This window comes from Oncorhynchus tshawytscha, linkage group LG23 (assembly GCF_018296145.1).
Source record: "Oncorhynchus tshawytscha isolate Ot180627B linkage group LG23, Otsh_v2.0, whole genome shotgun sequence".
Lineage (NCBI taxonomy): Eukaryota > Metazoa > Chordata > Actinopteri > Salmoniformes > Salmonidae > Oncorhynchus > Oncorhynchus tshawytscha.
In genome coordinates, this window is record NC_056451.1 from 19,815,594 (window position 1) to 19,833,880 (window position 18,287).

At 45.1% G+C, this 18,287-nt stretch overlaps 1 protein-coding gene across 3 annotated transcripts in view; it reads left to right on the plus strand.

Annotated features, from left to right (window-relative positions):
- The window catches only part of LOC112222782 (glutamate receptor ionotropic, kainate 2-like), a 246,155-nt gene that overhangs the window by 85,701 nt on the left and 142,167 nt on the right, over window positions 1-18,287 (plus strand). For all 3 annotated transcript variants that reach the window (XM_042304836.1, XM_042304834.1, XM_042304835.1), the window contains 4 exons: window positions 237-494; window positions 10,770-10,951; window positions 14,247-14,300; window positions 15,880-16,053. In XM_042304836.1, the coding sequence (XP_042160770.1) occupies window positions 237-494; window positions 10,770-10,951; window positions 14,247-14,300; window positions 15,880-16,053 (668 nt within the window). The remainder of the gene's footprint in view (window positions 1-236; window positions 495-10,769; window positions 10,952-14,246; window positions 14,301-15,879; window positions 16,054-18,287) is intronic.

Genomic DNA, 18,287 nt, shown 5'->3' on the forward strand with positions numbered 1-18,287 from the left:
TTCATATATTATGCAGGCCTACTGTGTATAGCTCTTGCTCATACATTTTAGACTGTCACTGGCTTCCTTCCAAATATGCTTCATGATGGTCATTCAAAACCATATAGGGATGGACAGCTTGCCATAGTGGAGTGGGAAGTCCATGACTTATCCTCCAGGAACTCACAGTAGCATGTCATATAATACTGAATAAACCACTGAATAAAGGATTAACTGAACATTGTCTCCTCCCCCAGCCTGCGACCAACTATCTCTGGGGGTGGCGGCCATCTTCGGGCCCTCCCACAGCTCGTCGGCCAATGCGGTCCAGTCCATCTGTAACGCGCTTGGCGTGCCCCACATCCAGACCAAATGGAAGCACCAGGTGTCTGACAACAGGGACTCCTTCTACGTCAGCCTCTACCCAGACTTCTCCTCTCTCAGCCGAGCCATTCTGGACCTGGTTCACTTCTTCAAGTGGAAGACGGTCACCGTTGTCTATGATGACAGCACAGGTAAGACCCCTGGCCACTTACCTCACACCTTCATGGTCAATGACAACAACACAGCAAGGCTCATTTCCTGTCTGTCCAACCACTGTGCCTAGAAAGCATAGAAATAGAATGAATATAACAGGCTTGGAATCACCTCATAACTTCACAGTCACAGTGATCTATGACCACAGAACAGGTTCAGTCACCGTGATCTATGACCACAGAACAGGTTCAGTCCCAGTGATCTATGACCACAGAACAGGTTCAGTCACAGTGATCTATGACCACAGAACAGGTTCAGTCACAGTGATCTATGACTACAGAACAGGTTCAGTCACAGTGATCTATGACCACAGAACAGGTTCAGTCACAGTGATCCATGACCACAGAACAGGTTCAGTCACTATGATCTATGACCACAGAACAGGTTCAGTCACAGTGGTCTATGACCACAGAACAGGTTCAGTCACAGTGATCCATGACCACAGAACAGGTTCAGTCACTATGATCTATGACCACAGAACAGGTTCAGTCACAGTGGTCTATGACCACAGAACAGGTTCAGTCACAGTGGTCTATGACCACAGAACAAGCTCAGTCACTGATCCCTTACTGTACTGTACCTCACACCTTTCATCACATCACCTTTTTCTCACAGTGATTCCAACAGCTTGTGAGTTACAGTAGACAGACCATGGTACTGGCCTGGCAGCATAAGGGCTGTGGGTTGGTACTCAGATGGGCCACATATACTAAATATATATCCGTCGTTGTCAACAGATCTGTTCTGCTAAATGACCATATCAAAAAACCCAAAAGGCCTTGTCCACCTTCACAGGTAATATAGACTATGATTATAGTCCTGTACAGTAGAGTAGCCCTGTAGCCCTACCCCCCTTCGTCCCCAGATGGCCAGTGTTCCAGTGTTATAACAGCAGGCAGCAAACGTCTCAGCGGGCAGGGTACATGTGCCATATGCCAGGGGTCAGGGAGGGAGCCAGCCTCAGGACAGGATGTCTGTCTGTATGTGTGTGCGTCCGTGTGTGTATCCAGGCTCAGGACAACACTGCCAGGTCTTCACATGCTCTGAGAAACACACTGGGGCTCCATTGGCCAGTATTTTATCGCTTAAACCATTTTGCTTTCAATTTAATTCAGTTTAAATCTATTTCCCAAAAAACTACAACCAACCAAGCAAAACAAAACAGAAACCAGTGAAGTGTCCAAAACAGGTTTCAATATGTTCATCCTGTAGCTAATAATTCATATTTTAGATATTGAGAAAGGCATTGCATTGAAATGAATATGCAATGTCTAAATATGACTTCTCTACAGCCTCTGCATGATGAATCAACGCTTAGGGTAGAGACAGACAGCCCAGAGTTCCTCTGTCCAGAGTCTGTGTTCTTTTGGACATTTTAATCTTTTCTTTTTTTTGGCCAGTCTGAGATATGGCTTTTTCTTTACAACTCTGCCTAGAAGGCCAGCATCCCGGAGTCGCCTCTTCACTGTTGACGTTGAGACTGGTGTTTTGCAGGTACTATTTAATGAAGCTGCCAGTTGAGGACTTGTGAGGCGTCTGTTTCTCAAACTAGACACTCTAATGTACTAGTCCTCTTGCTCAGTTGTGCACCGGGGCCTCCCACTCCTCTTTCTATTCTGGTTAGAGCCATTTTGCGGTGTTCTGTGAAGGGAGTAGTACACAGCGTGGTATGAGACATTTCTTGGAAATGTCTCGCATGGAATAGCCTTCATTTCTCTGAACAATAATAGACTGACTAGTTTCAGAAGAAATGTCTTTTGTTTCTGGCCATTTTGAGCCTGTAATCGAACCCACAAATGCTGATGCTCCAGATACTCAACTAGTCTAAAGAAGGACAGTTTTATTGCTTCTTTAATCAGAACGACAGTTTTCAGCTGTGCTAACATAACTGCAAAAGGGTTTTCTAATGATCAATTAGCCTTTTAAAATTATAAACTTGGTTGCTGATAATGGGCCACTGTACTGTATACCTATGTAGATATTCCATTAAAAATCTGCCGTTTCCAGCTACAATAGTCATTTACAACATTAACAATGTCTACACTGTATTTCTGATCAATTTGATGTTATTTCAATGGACAAAAAATAAATGTGCTTTTCTAAGCAAGGACATTTCTAAGCAACCCCAAACTTTTGAACGGTAGTGTATATACCTAGAAGTATGCTTCCTTAATGTCAGTATTGCCTTGTAGCTTAAGCTTTATGCATTGAACTGTATGTGAATCCATTCATTGTACAATGCTAATTAAATATCTGTCCTTGATATAGAAAAATCTCAGAGCAATTCTTGCTTGTCAACATCAACTTATTGGCTAATGCTTGCTTGTATATTTGAATTATCTTTATGGAGTCAGACATACGTTTTAATAGGCTAGTTGCATAGTCTTATTACAAGTTGCATGTGAGGTATATATAATACTATTATTACCCCACTACATGTGTGCCCTGCAGGTTCCCTACATCCCTTGTTCAGAAGGGCTCAGTGTGAGATAGGCAGCTTTGGGGAAACATTGATTCTGGCTGATCCCTAACACCCTGTTAATGAAGGTGCTAGTGGACGTAGCAGGTTGACACGGGGTGAGCCAATAGATAGTGAATAAATGCATGTGCTCATCGAGCTAATGTCACGTTCTGACCTTAGTTCTTTTCTTATGTCTTTGTTTTAGGTTGGTCAGGGCGTGAGTTGGGGTGGGTTGTCTATGTTCGTTTTTCTATGTTGTGTTTTGTGTTTGGCCTGGTATGATTCTCAATCAGAGGCAGGTGTCGTTAGTTGTCTCTGATTGAGAATCATACTTAGGTCTTTTCCCACCTGTGTTTGGTGGGTGATTGTTTCCTGTTTTGTTGTTTGTGTCACCATTCAGGACTGTTTTCGTTTTCATTCACTTTGTTATTTTTGTATTTTGTCGTGTTCAGTGATTATTAAAGTATCATGGACACTTACCACGCTGCGTATTGGTCCGATCCTTGCTACTCCTCCTCAGAAGAGGAAGAGGAAAGCCGTTATAGAATCACCCACCAACCAAGGACCAAGCAGTGTGGTATCGGGCAGCAGCGAGTTCTGGACTCCTGGACATGGGAGGAGATCTTGGATGGAGAGTTACCCTGGACACAGGCTGGGGTGTATCGCCGCCCCCAGGAGGAGCTGGAGGCAGCCAAAGCCGAGAAGCGGCATTATGAGAAGCTAGCACGGCAGCGCAACAGAGATGAGAGGCAGCCCCAAAAATGTTTTGGGGCGGGGCACACGGGGAGTGTGGCTAAGTCAGGTAGGAGACCTGAGCCAACTCCCCGTGCTTACCGTGGAGAGAGGTGGACCGGGCAGGCACCGTGTTGTGCCGTGTGTCCCCGGTGCGCAGGCATAGCCCGGTGCGTTACATCGCAGTGCCTCGTATCGGCCGGGCTAGAGCGGGCATCGAGCCAGGTGCCATGAAGCCGGCTCAGCGCATCTGGTCTCCAGTGCGTCTCCTCTGGCCGGGGTACATGGCACCAGCCCTACGCACGGTGTCCCCTGTTCGCCAGCACAGCCCAGTGCGGTCTGTTCCACCTCACCACACTGGCCTGGCGATGGGGAGTATCCAGCCAGGTAGGGTTGTGCAGGCTCGGTGCTCGAGACCTCCAGTGCGCATCCACGGTCCGGTCTATCCGGTTCCTCCTCCACGCATCAGGCCGGTGGCAGCCCCACGCACCAGGCTGTCTCTCCGTCTCCTTCCTCCAGGTGCTCCAGCCTGTCCAGAGCTGCCAGAGGCTCCCGTCTGTCCTGAGCTCCCAGAGTCTCCCGTCTGTCCTGAGCTGCCAGAGTCTCCCGTCTGCCCTGAGCTGCCAGAGTCTCCCGTCTGTCCTGAGCTGTCAGAGACGCCCACCAGTAAGGAGCTGCCAGAGCCGCCCGTCAATCAGGAGCTGCCAGAGCCGTCCGTCAGCCAGGAGCTGCCAGAATCGCCCGTCACTCCGGCGCTGTCGGAGTTGCCCTTCACGTCGGAGCTGCCAGAGTCTCCCGCCTGTCCGCTGCTGCCGGAATCTCCAGTCCATTCGGGACCCGTTGCTACTGTCACGTTCTGACCTTAGTTCTTTTGTTATGTCTTTGTTTTAGGTTGGTCAGGGCGTGAGTTGGGGTGGGTTGTCTATGTTCGTTTTTCTATGTTGTGTTTTGTGTTTGGCCTGGTATGGTTCTCAATCAGAGGCAGGTGTTGTTAACTGTCTCTGATTGAGAATCATACTTAGGTAGCCTTTTCCCACCTGTGTTTGGCCTGGTATGATTCTCAATCAGAGGCAGGTGTCGTTAGTTGTCTCTGATTGAGAATCATACTTAGGTCTTTTCCCACCTGTGTTTGGTGGGTGATTGTTTCCTGTTTTGTTGTTTGTGTCACCATTCAGGACTGTTTTTGTTTTCATTCACTTTGTTATTTTTGTATTTTGTCGTATTCAGTGACTATTAAAGTATCATGGACACTTACCACGCTGCGTATTGGTCCGATCCTTGCTACTCCTCCTCAGAAGAGGGAGAGGAAAGCCGTTACAGCTAATGGTTGAAGATATGAGGATGAGAAGGAAAGAGACCTGAATGGGATGTTTGGAATGGTTCAGGTAATCGTGTATGGAACAGGGAAATGTGTAGGTCTGCTTTACTTTGCCTGTTTTTATGTGTGTGAAAACATATTGTCCAACATATTGGATAAGTCAGTGTACCAGAACCCCTATAATGCCATGTAATTCTCTCAGGAGGGACTCCTTCACAGCCCCATTGCCCTCCTGCTGTTGCCTCAGAGTGGAACAGGAAACAGCTTTCTCATTGGGCTGTTTCTCCGTGAACCAGAGAGCATACAAGTAAATCAATACCCATAATGACCCTCTTCTAACAGCTCAACTTTGTAATGGTACAAAGGCAATGGCATCTACACTCTGTGTTGTGGTGGTAGTATTCCGAGCCACACATCACAACGTTATGGGAGTCATGTTACACTGGAGTTGTATTGGGTAGTGAGGGAGAGATGGAGACGCTGGGACGACCTATGGTGCAGGGTTAGAGGGGTAACTCCTATAAATATTCCCCCCAGTCCCAGCCCCCCTTCCTGCATTGATGGCGGGAGGGAGAGAGTGACAGTTTAATCACCCTGGCTCTATGTTTATGGCCCGGTTTCCATGACAACATCCTCCGACTGCAACCGACCAACCGTAGAGGTGGTAGACTAGAGGAGGGGGTCCCTAAGAGCAAAGAGAGGTTTAACGACCCAACGACCAGCTGCTCCATCCAACACCACTGTATAGCCATTCTATAGCCATCACTCAGTTTTCACTCTGTTTTCCTCTATATAGCTGCCAGCAAGGATCCCTATGGTTGCATTTTATGACAGAACAAAACAATAAATATATATTTAAAAAAACAACACAACAAAAAACATAATTGAAATGTACACCGCATGACTCTTCTGAGGAAAAGGTCATTTACTGTGTGTCAAATGGGTGTAATTCTGTTATGGGAGAGGTTTAGACCCATATCTGCCTGACTTTTTTTTTTAATTGCATTAGTTGAAAGGTCGGCCTAAACCCCAGAGTAGCAAAATGTTTACAGAGGAGTGGCTGATTGCCTTGTTGTAATCAAAAAGTGGTTGTTTTATTTCACTCTATTTTTGGCAGAACGATTTGGCATTTGAAGAAAAGGCATTTCTGATTTGCTAGTCTATTTATTTGTGTGTTTTGAGTGTGTCTCCTTTTGTGTGTGTGTGTGTGCACATACGTCCAAGTGTGCGTCCATCTGTGTGTTTGTGTGCTGTGTGTGTGTGTTTGCTTAGGCTGAGAGACATTTAAGTGTACTTGGGAGTGAGTCAAGTTGAGTGGAAGTGATTGGCTCTAGAGTCCCAGGACCCCTTCAGTAATCTGTTTCAATTTGATGTGTGTGAGTGAAAACACACACCAGCCGCACCATTCCCATCAAACGCTCCACTACCACACTGCAGATTGTTTAGAGAAGCCCGCTAGCTGTCGTTCTACTAAGTGCCATGATAATTCAGCTTTGGCTGCGTCGGATTAATAGGTACTGCTGTGATGATGTAGCTTGCTGTGATCATTTGGATTTTCTACGTGATTTTAATCGCTTTGGTTGTACTTTTTGCTTCTCTGTTACTGTCTATTGAATTCTATTGGTCTGGATAGGTGTAATAGGTTTAATCAAGGGCTGTATGTTTCATAGTAGGGTCAAAGTACTCTGATGGTTCTGTAGTTAAATGGATATCTTGCTAATATGGGATGTTTTTACAGTGAACAGGAACCATTTTGAAATAGAAATAGACAAAACAGTAGTTGTAGCCTTACTTTCACAATTTGGAAGGCTACAAGTACAACTTTTAAGATTGTTTTATTGAACCTGTCACGTCAGTGTTGTTGGTGACATGCAATGTTAATTAAAGTCCACCAGCTGTTTGGAACTCCGACAAGATGTTATTGTGCCGACTACGCCATGCATAGCAACAGACGACCAGATGTTCCAGGGAACTAACTTTAATGAGTCCACATTGTGTTCTTACAACATGCCCATCTTCAAACTACAGAAGACAGCATCAGTTAGCAGCACACTTCTGGTGTAGTGTCTGTTGCGTCTGTCTCACATCTAGTGAAGCACAGTGCAAAGAATGTGGTTTTAGTACAGGCATTACTGAGAGAGTTGTAGACTCTTTTCCCGGGGCGGCAGGGTAGCCTAGTGGCTAGAGCGTTGGACTAGTAACCAAAAGGTTGCAAGTTCATATCCCGAGCTGAACAGGCAGTTAACCCACTGTTCCTAGGCCATCATTGAAAATAAGAATTTGTTCTTAACTGACTTGCCTAGTTAAATAAAGGTAAAATATTTTTAAAAAGGTGTTCCCTGAGGGAAAACTCCATAAGGCCTTGGTTATAATGACAGTTTTAACGACAGTTTTAACGACAGTTATAAGCTCAATACATAGTGTAAAGTGGTCCACACTTTATGAGCAGAGAGGAGACACATGGATGTGTGTATTTCCCACAAAGGGGAATTCTTTCCTTCCATCCTTCCACATTCCTGAACGGCAATTAAAACCTTTGACCGGAAACATGTTTGAATCTTTTTTCAATTTGTTCAACACGTTTAATGGAACAGAAATAAGGCTGGTGATGCCGAGAGGGCTACATTAACCTTGACCCGCAGATTATTGGGGAGGTGCGTGAATCACACAGCCATTACTCCATTCACTCCTGCCAGCCTCCCGCTTCCCATCATGCAACACTCACTGTGCCAGAGATAGACCTCCAGGAGAATCACACAATAGGCTAAAGTGGCTTCTGAAAACAGGCGAGGAGAGGATGGAATTTTAGACAACTGAGAAAGGTATGTCAACATTAGAGCAAAGGGAAGGAGACAAGGACAGGAAACGAGACCATTAGACTATTGATATACACGCTATATGTAGTTCAACATTGGTGCAGACAAAGGAAAGGAGACAAGGTCAGGAAACTAGACTACTGAGATGCACCATGCTACATCTCTACCTCTGATGGATGATCTGCAGTGGAAACTCACCCTATGAGCGGTTCTTTGAGGAAGTTTGGAGCGGAATACCTGAAGAGAGGGTTGCTGTGGCTGCGTCTTCGCCTCACAGGATATTTATCACAGGGCTGTTCTGTTTTACGCTCAGGAGACTCCCAGACGGACCCTAATAAACGCTTTGAGTGGATGAAATATTCATGCAGAGTTAAATATGGATCCTGGAGCAGGCAGTCACAAGGCATTAGACACAGTCAATACAGATCACCACTTCCCTCTCTCCCTCTCTCCATATTTTTCTCTCCAGATTGCTGTGGTCTCAGGCAGAGTGTTGGGGTGGTGAAGAGGGGGGAATCAGCCAGGTAGAATAGCATGGGAGACAGCAGAGGAGATAGACAGGGGGAGAGGAGAGAGAGAGATTGAGAGGGGGGAGAGGAAGAGAGAGATTGAGGGAGAAAGAGGAAGAGAGTGAGTGATGGAGAAAGATGGAGAGTGAGCAGGGGAAAGAGAGAGATGGAAAGTGTGTGAGAATGAGGTACTCTGACATGTTGTTTATGATGAGTGAATGCAGCAGTCAGAGGTGTCAGGGTGGTTTAATCAATGTTAACTAACTAACCGCAAAACACTGAGTGCTGCTCCTGTAGTGGAAAGCTCTTGCAACACTAAGCACCCCAGCCAGATTGGACCACATCACACACACACACATACACACACACTCACATACCGCATGTTCACTTTTGCATGAATTCCAAAATTCAGCAGAATTATAGATTGGGATCGAAACAAACGATCATAACTCTTTAATTGATTTAAGAACTACAGATTTTCACAAGCGCCTCCATCTGCTTAACATTCACTGTGATCACCATGAGCCTTTGTGGCCGCCAACAAAGCAGCTATTTACACTAACTGTGATGGTCAGGTAATGAACATTTTGAAACAAGCTGATGTGCAATGAAGTCTAACTAAGGGTGTCTGTTCAAATTGAGAAGGCCAGCTGGTCTTCTTCTTAGGCTGCGTCTGAAATAGCACCATATTCCTTTTGTAGTGCACTACTTTAGACCAGGGCATGTGCACTAGGAATAGGTAGCCTATTTCAGTCATAGCCATAGCCTGTAGCGATAGCTAGACTGCATCCTCTCTCTGGCTCATCGTATGTGTATTCTGCAGTGTATGAATTAAGTTAATAGTGACCCATAGTGAGTGAGGTCCTCAGCCCTTCATTGTGGCTACTGTGTCCACTTTGTCACGGGCAATGACGCATCATCAGCGTGCGAGTGGGCGCCACCGTGGGGCATCATCATCAGTGTGCGACAGAGTGTTGTTGTGATTTAATGAAGGCTTGGGAACTGGCTGCTGCTCAATGCTCAACAACAAGCTGTGAGCTGAGCTGGGCTGGTGTCCCATGGTGCTGTGCGCTCAAGTAGAAACAGGAAGTAAACAAATAATGCCATGGGCCAACCAGCTGGGGACTGCCTGTATGGCTGCAGGCTGCAGAGAATAACAACTACATGGTTGTGACTGTGACTGTTACTGTGACAGGTCTATACAGTACTGAACCAGGGAAAAGATTATTGATTGCACTTACAGATGACTGGAAACACTTATAAGAATTCTTCAGCCATAGTGGCTCTCTGTCCTATATCTCTATGTAGGAATTGAGATGTTGGCGCAATGACTTGCTAGCTGTTCCCATAGGCTTCCAGTCATTGAGCCAACGACTATCCATTTAAAAGCATGTATCGGCAGAAATATATACATCTTGTAAATCATAGTTTTTGCAGCGGTGATAAATGAATATAGAGGAAGTACTGTAGACGGATCGATAATGAGTGTGAATTCAATGTATCAGTGATGAATGATAAAAGGCATTCATCACTCCCCCTTTCAAAGGGGAATTCATACTGTGGTGATCCGTTTTCTTCTAGCATCAAGGTCTGTGGTACTGGTTCTGGTAAGATACAGTGTGGCGCCAGACAAAACAGAGCATTGAGAGAAACATAGATGGTGGAGGTAGAACAGGAGGGATACAGACAAATATTAAGAAATGAGGAAGTGGAATGAAATGTGCAATAGTGCAAAGAAGGGAGAGAAAGAAAGCGGGAGAGGAGGAGGAGAAAGGAGGAGGAGGAGGGGGAAAGGGGGGAGGAGGAGGGAGGAGGAGGATGAGGAGAGAGAAGGAGGGAGGAGGGAGGAGGGAAGAGATGCGAGACAAGTTGACAGATGGATGGATTTCATTAAAATTGGAATGACATTAGACATCTATTCATAGAGCTTCCTTATCTACTACTAATTAAAACCAAGGGAGTCAAATGAATACAGAGTAAAACTTCAATTACCAGAGATACATATTTGTAGTTTATCTTTGGAAAATGGGGAGCCTGCACTGTTTGCAACAGAAACGGAATTAACATGACATATTTGGGGTGGCAGGTAGCCTAGTGGTTAGCGCGTTGGGCCAGTAACCGAAAGGTTGCTGGATCGTATCCCCGAACTGAGGTAAAAATGTGTCATTCTGCCCCTGAGCAAGGCAGTTAACCCACTGTTTCCCAGGTGCCGATGATGTGGATGTTGACTAAGGCAGTCCCCCTCACCTCTCTGATTCAGAGGGGTTGGGTTAAATATGGAAGACACATTTCAGTTGAAGGCATTCAGTGGGACTACTGACTACGTATCCCCCTTTCATTCAAAATGGTATATGTATTGTACATTGCTTCATTCCCTCTCACTTACTTCTTTTTTTGCCTCTGTGTTTCCTCTGAAGGTCTTATTCGGTTACAGGAGCTCATAAAGGCTCCATCTCGCTACAACATCCGCTTGAAGATCCGCCAGTTGCCAGCGGACACCAAGGACTCCAAGCCTCTCCTCAAGGAGATGAAGAGAGGGAAGGAGTTCCACGTCATCTTCGACTGTGGACACGAAATGGCTGCCGGCATCCTAAAACAGGTGTGTGTGAGGAGGGGAAGTGATGTGTGTCTGTGTGAGTGAGAGTGAGGAGTCACAATCCCCAGTCAATTCAGACACGTTTTGTCAAACTGGGTGCAAAATATGTTTTTTTTTTGTACATTTCCTTGAAAGAAGGAATGTTCTCTAAGTTCATTTTAATCATGCAGGATCTCAGCTACACCTGAAACAGAAAGAGAGGATGTTTTATACGGACTCAATTAATTAAAAACATTCATATTCCTCCTCCTGCTTCCAGGATGTTTCAAATATTAAAGATAACATGACTCACCCTGGCACTCACTCTTTGTCCCTCACTCTCTCCCGCTTGGCTTTTTTAATCAGTGTGGTAGCTGGTGATTGGTTATGAAGGTCAAGGACACCTATCATTAGCTAGTAGCATGTGAGCTACTCCCTGGTAATGGGGGGATAATGAAGGACTTTTCTATGATATCCTCATTACAAGACACCGGCCTGACTCAGTGATGGAAGGATTCCTCTCCTCATTTCACTCTGAGATGACAGTCATGGTACTCTTTAGAGAAGCAGATCAATCTTCTACCGTAAAGAAACAACTGGTGGTGGTTTAACTGTCATTCATAGTGCCATTGTGGGACTGTCTGCATGCTAAATATCCAGCATCAAATTCTTCATGCTAACCTCTGTAGGCCTTCCTCTAGAGTTCATATGCAGGTGGCCAAATGCTTATGATATGCAGGTGCTATTAGATCACTTTTCTTCTGATCCCTAAACGGCGAGTTTGTAAATCCTGCAGATTTCCCCAATCCCTCTGTGGTGTCCACGGATAGAGTGCAGTGTATCATAGGATTGAAGATATCTGATTGGCTAAGAAACAGATCATTCCATCAGGTCCACCTAATGAAGAGGAACGTTTTAATGTTGTGATCTGATTGGAAAAGGAAATACAATCATTTACATTCTGCACCCTTATTGTCTGTGTAACCTCATTGGCCAGGGGTAATGCTAGCTGCATTACTGGTGAGTAGATTAGAGTATGTTCAACCCACCTGGATACTTACCGTACCCACCTGACACCGGCAGCAATTGCTGGCCTGACCCTTTCCCATTTAATCACTCTCCATTTCCCTGCACAATCATCATCTGTGATTCCTAATGCTAGCGAAGCTGTCAGGGAACTGCAACACGACTCACCAGTCGCAGCTGCCTAGGACACCAAGCCACATTTATAGAGCTTAAATAGGGTGGGCACTCAGCCAAAGGCTCTAACAGACACACACAGAGTATACCCACGATTTAATGCTGCCATAACAGGGACTTCTTGAGATGTTCCCCTATAAGACATAATATCCCTACAACAGGTGATATAGCGACATAGAGGTGAGGAGTCTGTAATTCTGTTAAAACATGGCCACCACTGATCAGACCAAGGTAATGACCACAGTCATCTGTCTGTCTGCGGTTATATCATCTAAATTCAGATAGAGTGAGTGAAAGAGAGAGACAGAGAGAGAGAGAGAGAGAGAGAGAGAGAGAGAGAGAGAGAGAGAGAGAGACAGAGAGAGAAAGGCAGAGATAGAGACAAAGATAGAGTGAGGGAAATAGAGAGACAGACAGAGAGAAAGATACAGAGAGAGAGACAAACAGAGATACAAAGATAGAGTGAGGGAAATAGAGAGACAGACAGAGAGAGAGAGACAGAGAGAGAGACAGAGAGAGAGACAGAGAGAGAGACAAACAGAGATACAAAGATAGAGTGAGTGAAATAGAGAGAGTGTGTGTGAGAGAGAGAGGGGGAGAGAGAGAGAGAGAGACAGAGAGAGACAGAGAGTGAGAGAGGGAGAACACACCCTACAGAGTCCCAGGACAGCAGCACAATTAGACCCAACCAAATCATGAGAAAACAAAAAGATAACTACTTGACACATTGGAAAGAATTAACAAAAAAACAGAGCAAACTAGAATGCTATTTGGCCCTACACAGAGAGTACACAGCGGCAGAATACCTGACCACCGTGACTGACCCAAAATTAAGGAAAGCTTTGACTATGTACAGACTCAGCGAGCATAGCCTTGCTATTGAGAAAGGCCGCCGTAGGCAGACATGGCTCTCAAGAGAAGACAGGCTATGTGCTCACTGCCCACAAAATGAGGTGGAAACTGAGCTGCACTTCCTAACCTCCTGCCCAATGTATGACCATATTAGAGAGACATATTTCCCTCAGATTACACAGATCCACAAAGAATTCGAAAACAAATCCAATTTTGAAAAACTCCCATATCTACTGGGTGAAATTCCACAGTGTGCCATCAAAGCAGCAAGATTTGTGACCTGTTGCCACGAGAAAAGGGCAACCAGTGAAGAACACGCACCATTGTAAATACAACCCATATCTATACTTATTTATTTTATCTTGTGTCCTTTACCATTTGTACATTGTTAAAACACTGTATATATATATATAATATGACATTTGTAATGTCTTTATTGTTTTGAAACTTCTGTATGTGTGATGTCTACTGTTAATTTTTATTGTTTATTTCACTTTATATATTATCTACCTCACTTGCTTTGGCAATGTTAACACATGTTTCCCATGCCAATAAAGCCCTTCAATTGAATTGAATTGAATTGAATTGAAAGAGAGAGAGAGAGAGACAGAGAGAGTGAGTGTGTGTGAGAGAGAGAGGGGGAGAGAGAGAGGGAGAGAGAGAGAGAGAGAGAGGGGAGAGAGAGAGAGAGAGAAAGAGAAAGAGAGACAGAGAGAGTGAGTGTGTGAGAGAGAGACAGAGAGAGAGGGAGAGAAAGAGAGAGAGAGAGATAGAGCTCCAACTATTTTCTCTTTTCTCACTTCTGATAGAGATCAGCTTACAGTATATTCACATAGGTGGAGAATGAAGTAGAATCATCCTCCTCACTCACAGCATTACCTCTCTATCCCTGATGAGGGTGTATCCTGGCCTTTAGGTCTGCTTAATTGCCGTCATTAGTGAGTGATGTGAGCCCTCACTGTTGAAGGGCAAGTGGATAGATGGATGGATGGATAGAGGGGAGGGAGATATGCAGGGATGGAGAGATGGAGTGAGGAGTAGATGGTTACAGCAGGCTTAGAGAGTGGATGTGAGGTTTATATATTTTATAGGTGTATATTTTATATGCAGAAATACACATAACTCCGTAACATACACACGCAGGCACGCGTGCACACACACACACACACACACACACACACACACACACACACACACACTGCAAAATGTAAACTGTAGGTTCACACATTCAGCATTCACAAATGTCCCCCCCCCTCTCTCTCTCCAGGCTCTTGCTATGGGGATGATGACAGAGTACTATCACTACATCTTCACCACACTGGTAAGTAAAGTACAGCCATATGTTCCACTGCCTGCCGAGATGCTTCCCCATCATTTTGCTTGTCGAACTTTTGTATCCATCTGGAAACTTCTGACACAGTGAAGGTGTGAGCAAAACAGAGGCAGTCTTCAATCTTCATGTTTTCCCTCAAACTGACTAACAGCCAATCAAAAGTCCTGAAATGTGAAATGTTCATGCATCAAAAGTAAAGCAACAATCTCTTTTATGTCTTAGGTGTGAGAAAGAAAGTGCTATCAGACTGACCTAGCTCATGTGCTGTGATGATTGAGGGCAACAAGAACATTGAATGTGAACGTGAATGACAGCCTCCCTACTTTTCCCTGGAGGAGAACAGGGAAATGTGACAGAGAGGAGAGTGTCAACTATCATTTCTCTCTTGAAAGAGAGAGATAGAGACTGAGCGAGAGAGAGAGAGAGAGAGAGAGGGGGGGGGGGGTGGGGGTCTGATAGCTGTTCAGTTCTGACACCCCATGGTTGTGTAACCGACATGGCCCTTGGCCTACTTTGGAGGGCTGCTCTATTTCTCTCTTTCTGCAGAGATTATCTCACACACACACACACACACACACACACACACACACACACACACACACACACGCACACACACACACACACGCACACACGCACACACACACGCACACACAGGCACACACACACGCACACGCACAGGCACACATGCACGCACACACACGCATGCATGCACGCACACACACGCACACACGCACACACACACACACACACACACACACACACCCTCTACATTATCCTTGACTCCCTCTCTCTCATATTCACTCCCTGTCCCGTTGTCAGGTCAGAAACATTATTCAAGTCTTACTCCTGTTAAAGCCATATCTCATTCATCTAACAGTAGCTAGATCAAAACACTCCTGCCCCCCCTCCCCCAGCCAGAATATTAAAATCCTTTGAACTAAAACCTTCCGTTTTCTTCTCTGCCAGAGCTTTTCATCAAGAAAAAATACATCCTTCCATTACTTTTTAAAATGAAAGATCTAAATGTCCACATTCTCTTTATAGAAGCCATTCAGTGTATCACAATGAATGCAATTAAGTCTGGCGAAGCCATTTGCAGGATGTATGAAATGAGATAAGTGAAAATGATTGAAGATGAGGAGTTGAGGAGGGACTGAGGAGAGGGAACAGACAGGAGGACGATCTAACATGTTCCAATGTTGAGTTTGGCAGAGAGGGGACGCAGTGCTGAGAGCTTAATTCTCCCACCAGAGTGAACAACCCATCCACATCGATGAACACATATGGCAGCCATTTTCTGCCAGATTGGACTTTATACTCCAGTGTTAACTCCAGCAGAGGACAGCACTCAGACACCACACATTAACTCGCATTGCTACCATGTCCTTGCATATACACAATCAGCATTCTTATTTAATTGTTAGTCTATACTTAATCCTTTTTGCTGCTACTGGAAAAAATGGCTTTGTTTAGCTTTGTTTATAACACAGTTATAACCCCTTTTTAGCGTATTATATATAAGTATGTTCTTTTCCTACTTTCCTGACTCTTAACTCTTGCCTGTCAGGACCTGTTTGCACTGGACGTGGAGGCCTACCGTTACAGTGGGGTGAACATGACTGGCTTTAGGATCCTGAATACGGAGAACAGCCAAGTGGCCTCCATCATAGAGAAGTGGTCCATGGAACGCCTGCAGGCCCCGCCCAAACCTGACTCTGGCCTACTGGACGGCTTCATGACGGTGAGTCATCACTACAGCTACTGTATGAGGCCAATCGGAAATAGCGGCCTATTTGCTGACCTCTGTTCCCTTATAGCTTTTAGTCCATTTCGGACGCAGAAGCTACTATGATTGGGCTATTAGCCTATAGCCCTTTGTTGCTCTAATCTTCTGAAAAGTTATTAATATTATCATTATGGAATAGAGACTTATGTTGGACGTGTTACTGCTCTGTGGCAGAGAAATCCATTCCACCATTAGATCGTTTCCTAGATATTTTAAATATCACATTAGACATTTGATGGAGTAAGGCAGGAATGTTGTTTGGACGTAGACTATATGCTTTCTCTGTGTGTGACTGTTGCTAATGCATTAGCCGTTAGTGAAACAGCCATGCTGTGAGCATCGCCTTCCTGTGAGCATCTGGCCTGTCCCAGAGGACTGAAACACACGACCTCCTGGGTCCCTGGGCTCTGAGCCCTGTGTGATAACGTGGCTCCTGTTGCATGGATCCAACCCCTCTCTGATAACAGCACACAACCAGTAATGACTGTTCTGCAGCAGTCCTGCTACACCGCTACTCTCTCTTACCTGGGAGCACTGCCAAAATATGAACTCACCAGAGACAAGGAGAGAGGGAGGACAGGGAGGGCGAGAGAGCGAGCGTGAGAGAGATGGAGAGAAAGGGAGAGAGATGACTGGAATTAGGGTTCCAGATTCATTCCAACACAACTGTTAAGGTGCTAAAAGTGACATGTGGCTGGACTGACTGGTCATATTCCAGATGGAGGGAAGCGGATGCTGGCTGGGGGTTGATAGCTGTGGCTTGCCACTGGAGGATAGAGAGCTTCCTTTAAGGTTCAAGGAACCTTGCTGAGGAGTTAGTTCCAGGGTTGTACTGTATCTTAAGACCTGTTTGCCTCTTTGTAACAGTCTTCTGTTGGATTAGTGGGTCAGTTGGTGGTGCTTCTCTCTGGAGGCCTCCAATAGACTGGGGGCAGTTGATGTATTTCTCTGACACATAGTCAATTGAAACCTAAGGAATCAACTGACTTGGTGCTTCGCCCTCCACACGCATGTACATAAATTAGCTCTCTCAGATCAATAGAGTATATGTAGTGGCAAGGACAACTGCAAAGCCCTCTATCAGCTGTTTGTGTTCCCATCTGTTCCTTATGTAGTCTATAAGGCTGGATGAGTATTACTTCATAAGACTGTTGTTTTTGGATCAGAGGCATCAGAAGATTAATTCCAGGGGAGGACAGTGCTCTGACCCCGCTCATCAGGGAAGTAATGGCGTAGTTGGAAGGCGGGGATTGATTCGTTAGATAAATGGCAGTCAGCAGCTAATGCATATTGACATGGTGAAAGGTTCCGTAAACGTTTGATTCACGGCTTCATTTGTGAGCTGCATTTACAGTCTTGTGTCCTGAAGTACTGAACCGCTGATGGAACTTATGGACTGGCGATCGTGACAGATCACACAGAGCAATACAAAGACTCAGCTATTTTTATACAGCTCTTTGTTTTCGGCCCACTGCTTTCAAAGTTTATTGTTTGAAACACTATGGAAATGTTGTGTGTTTCTTTGTGTGTGTGTGTGTTTGTGTATGGATGATTTTTTTTTTTCTACAATGATGTTGGAAAGAATGGAGAGTAGATGGGGAACAGGCAAAATCATATCCACCAAAAAGGGGTGAAGAGGTAGACAAATCCTGGTCTAAGCACCAGGTTTTTAAAACACCTCTAGATTTGTTTGTGTGCTGCACTGCTGAAAGGTAAAGCTTAATTCTGCACCTCATTCCTTTATGCTACAATTAATCTTCCTTTGGAGAAGGAAGTCCTGCCCTGTCACGGCTTAACACGCATAATGAAAATGACCTAACAAGCCCTACAGGTTCATTAGCATAATTTCTCCTGCTTGCTAATTGCTTTAGCTTCTGTCTGTTTCACTCTGAGGCGGCTAGGCTAATCTCGAGGAGATTCCCAAAACACCCGGGCATGACCATACATCCTACAATTTATCTCCCTGTCTTGAGTTGGAGAGGGGAGGCATTACTTTTTAACCAGCTCTCTCTTTGGGTCAGGGCAGATACCTAACCCCACGATTTGAATGTAGTTGGCCACTGTTTTGTTTAAGTCAGGGCTTTGAGGATAAAATGGTGTTCCTGTAATGGAAACCTAGCAACCACACCATCGGTAATCATACCAATACTTCCCCCATGAAGAAGGAGAGACATAGACCCAGGGCAAAT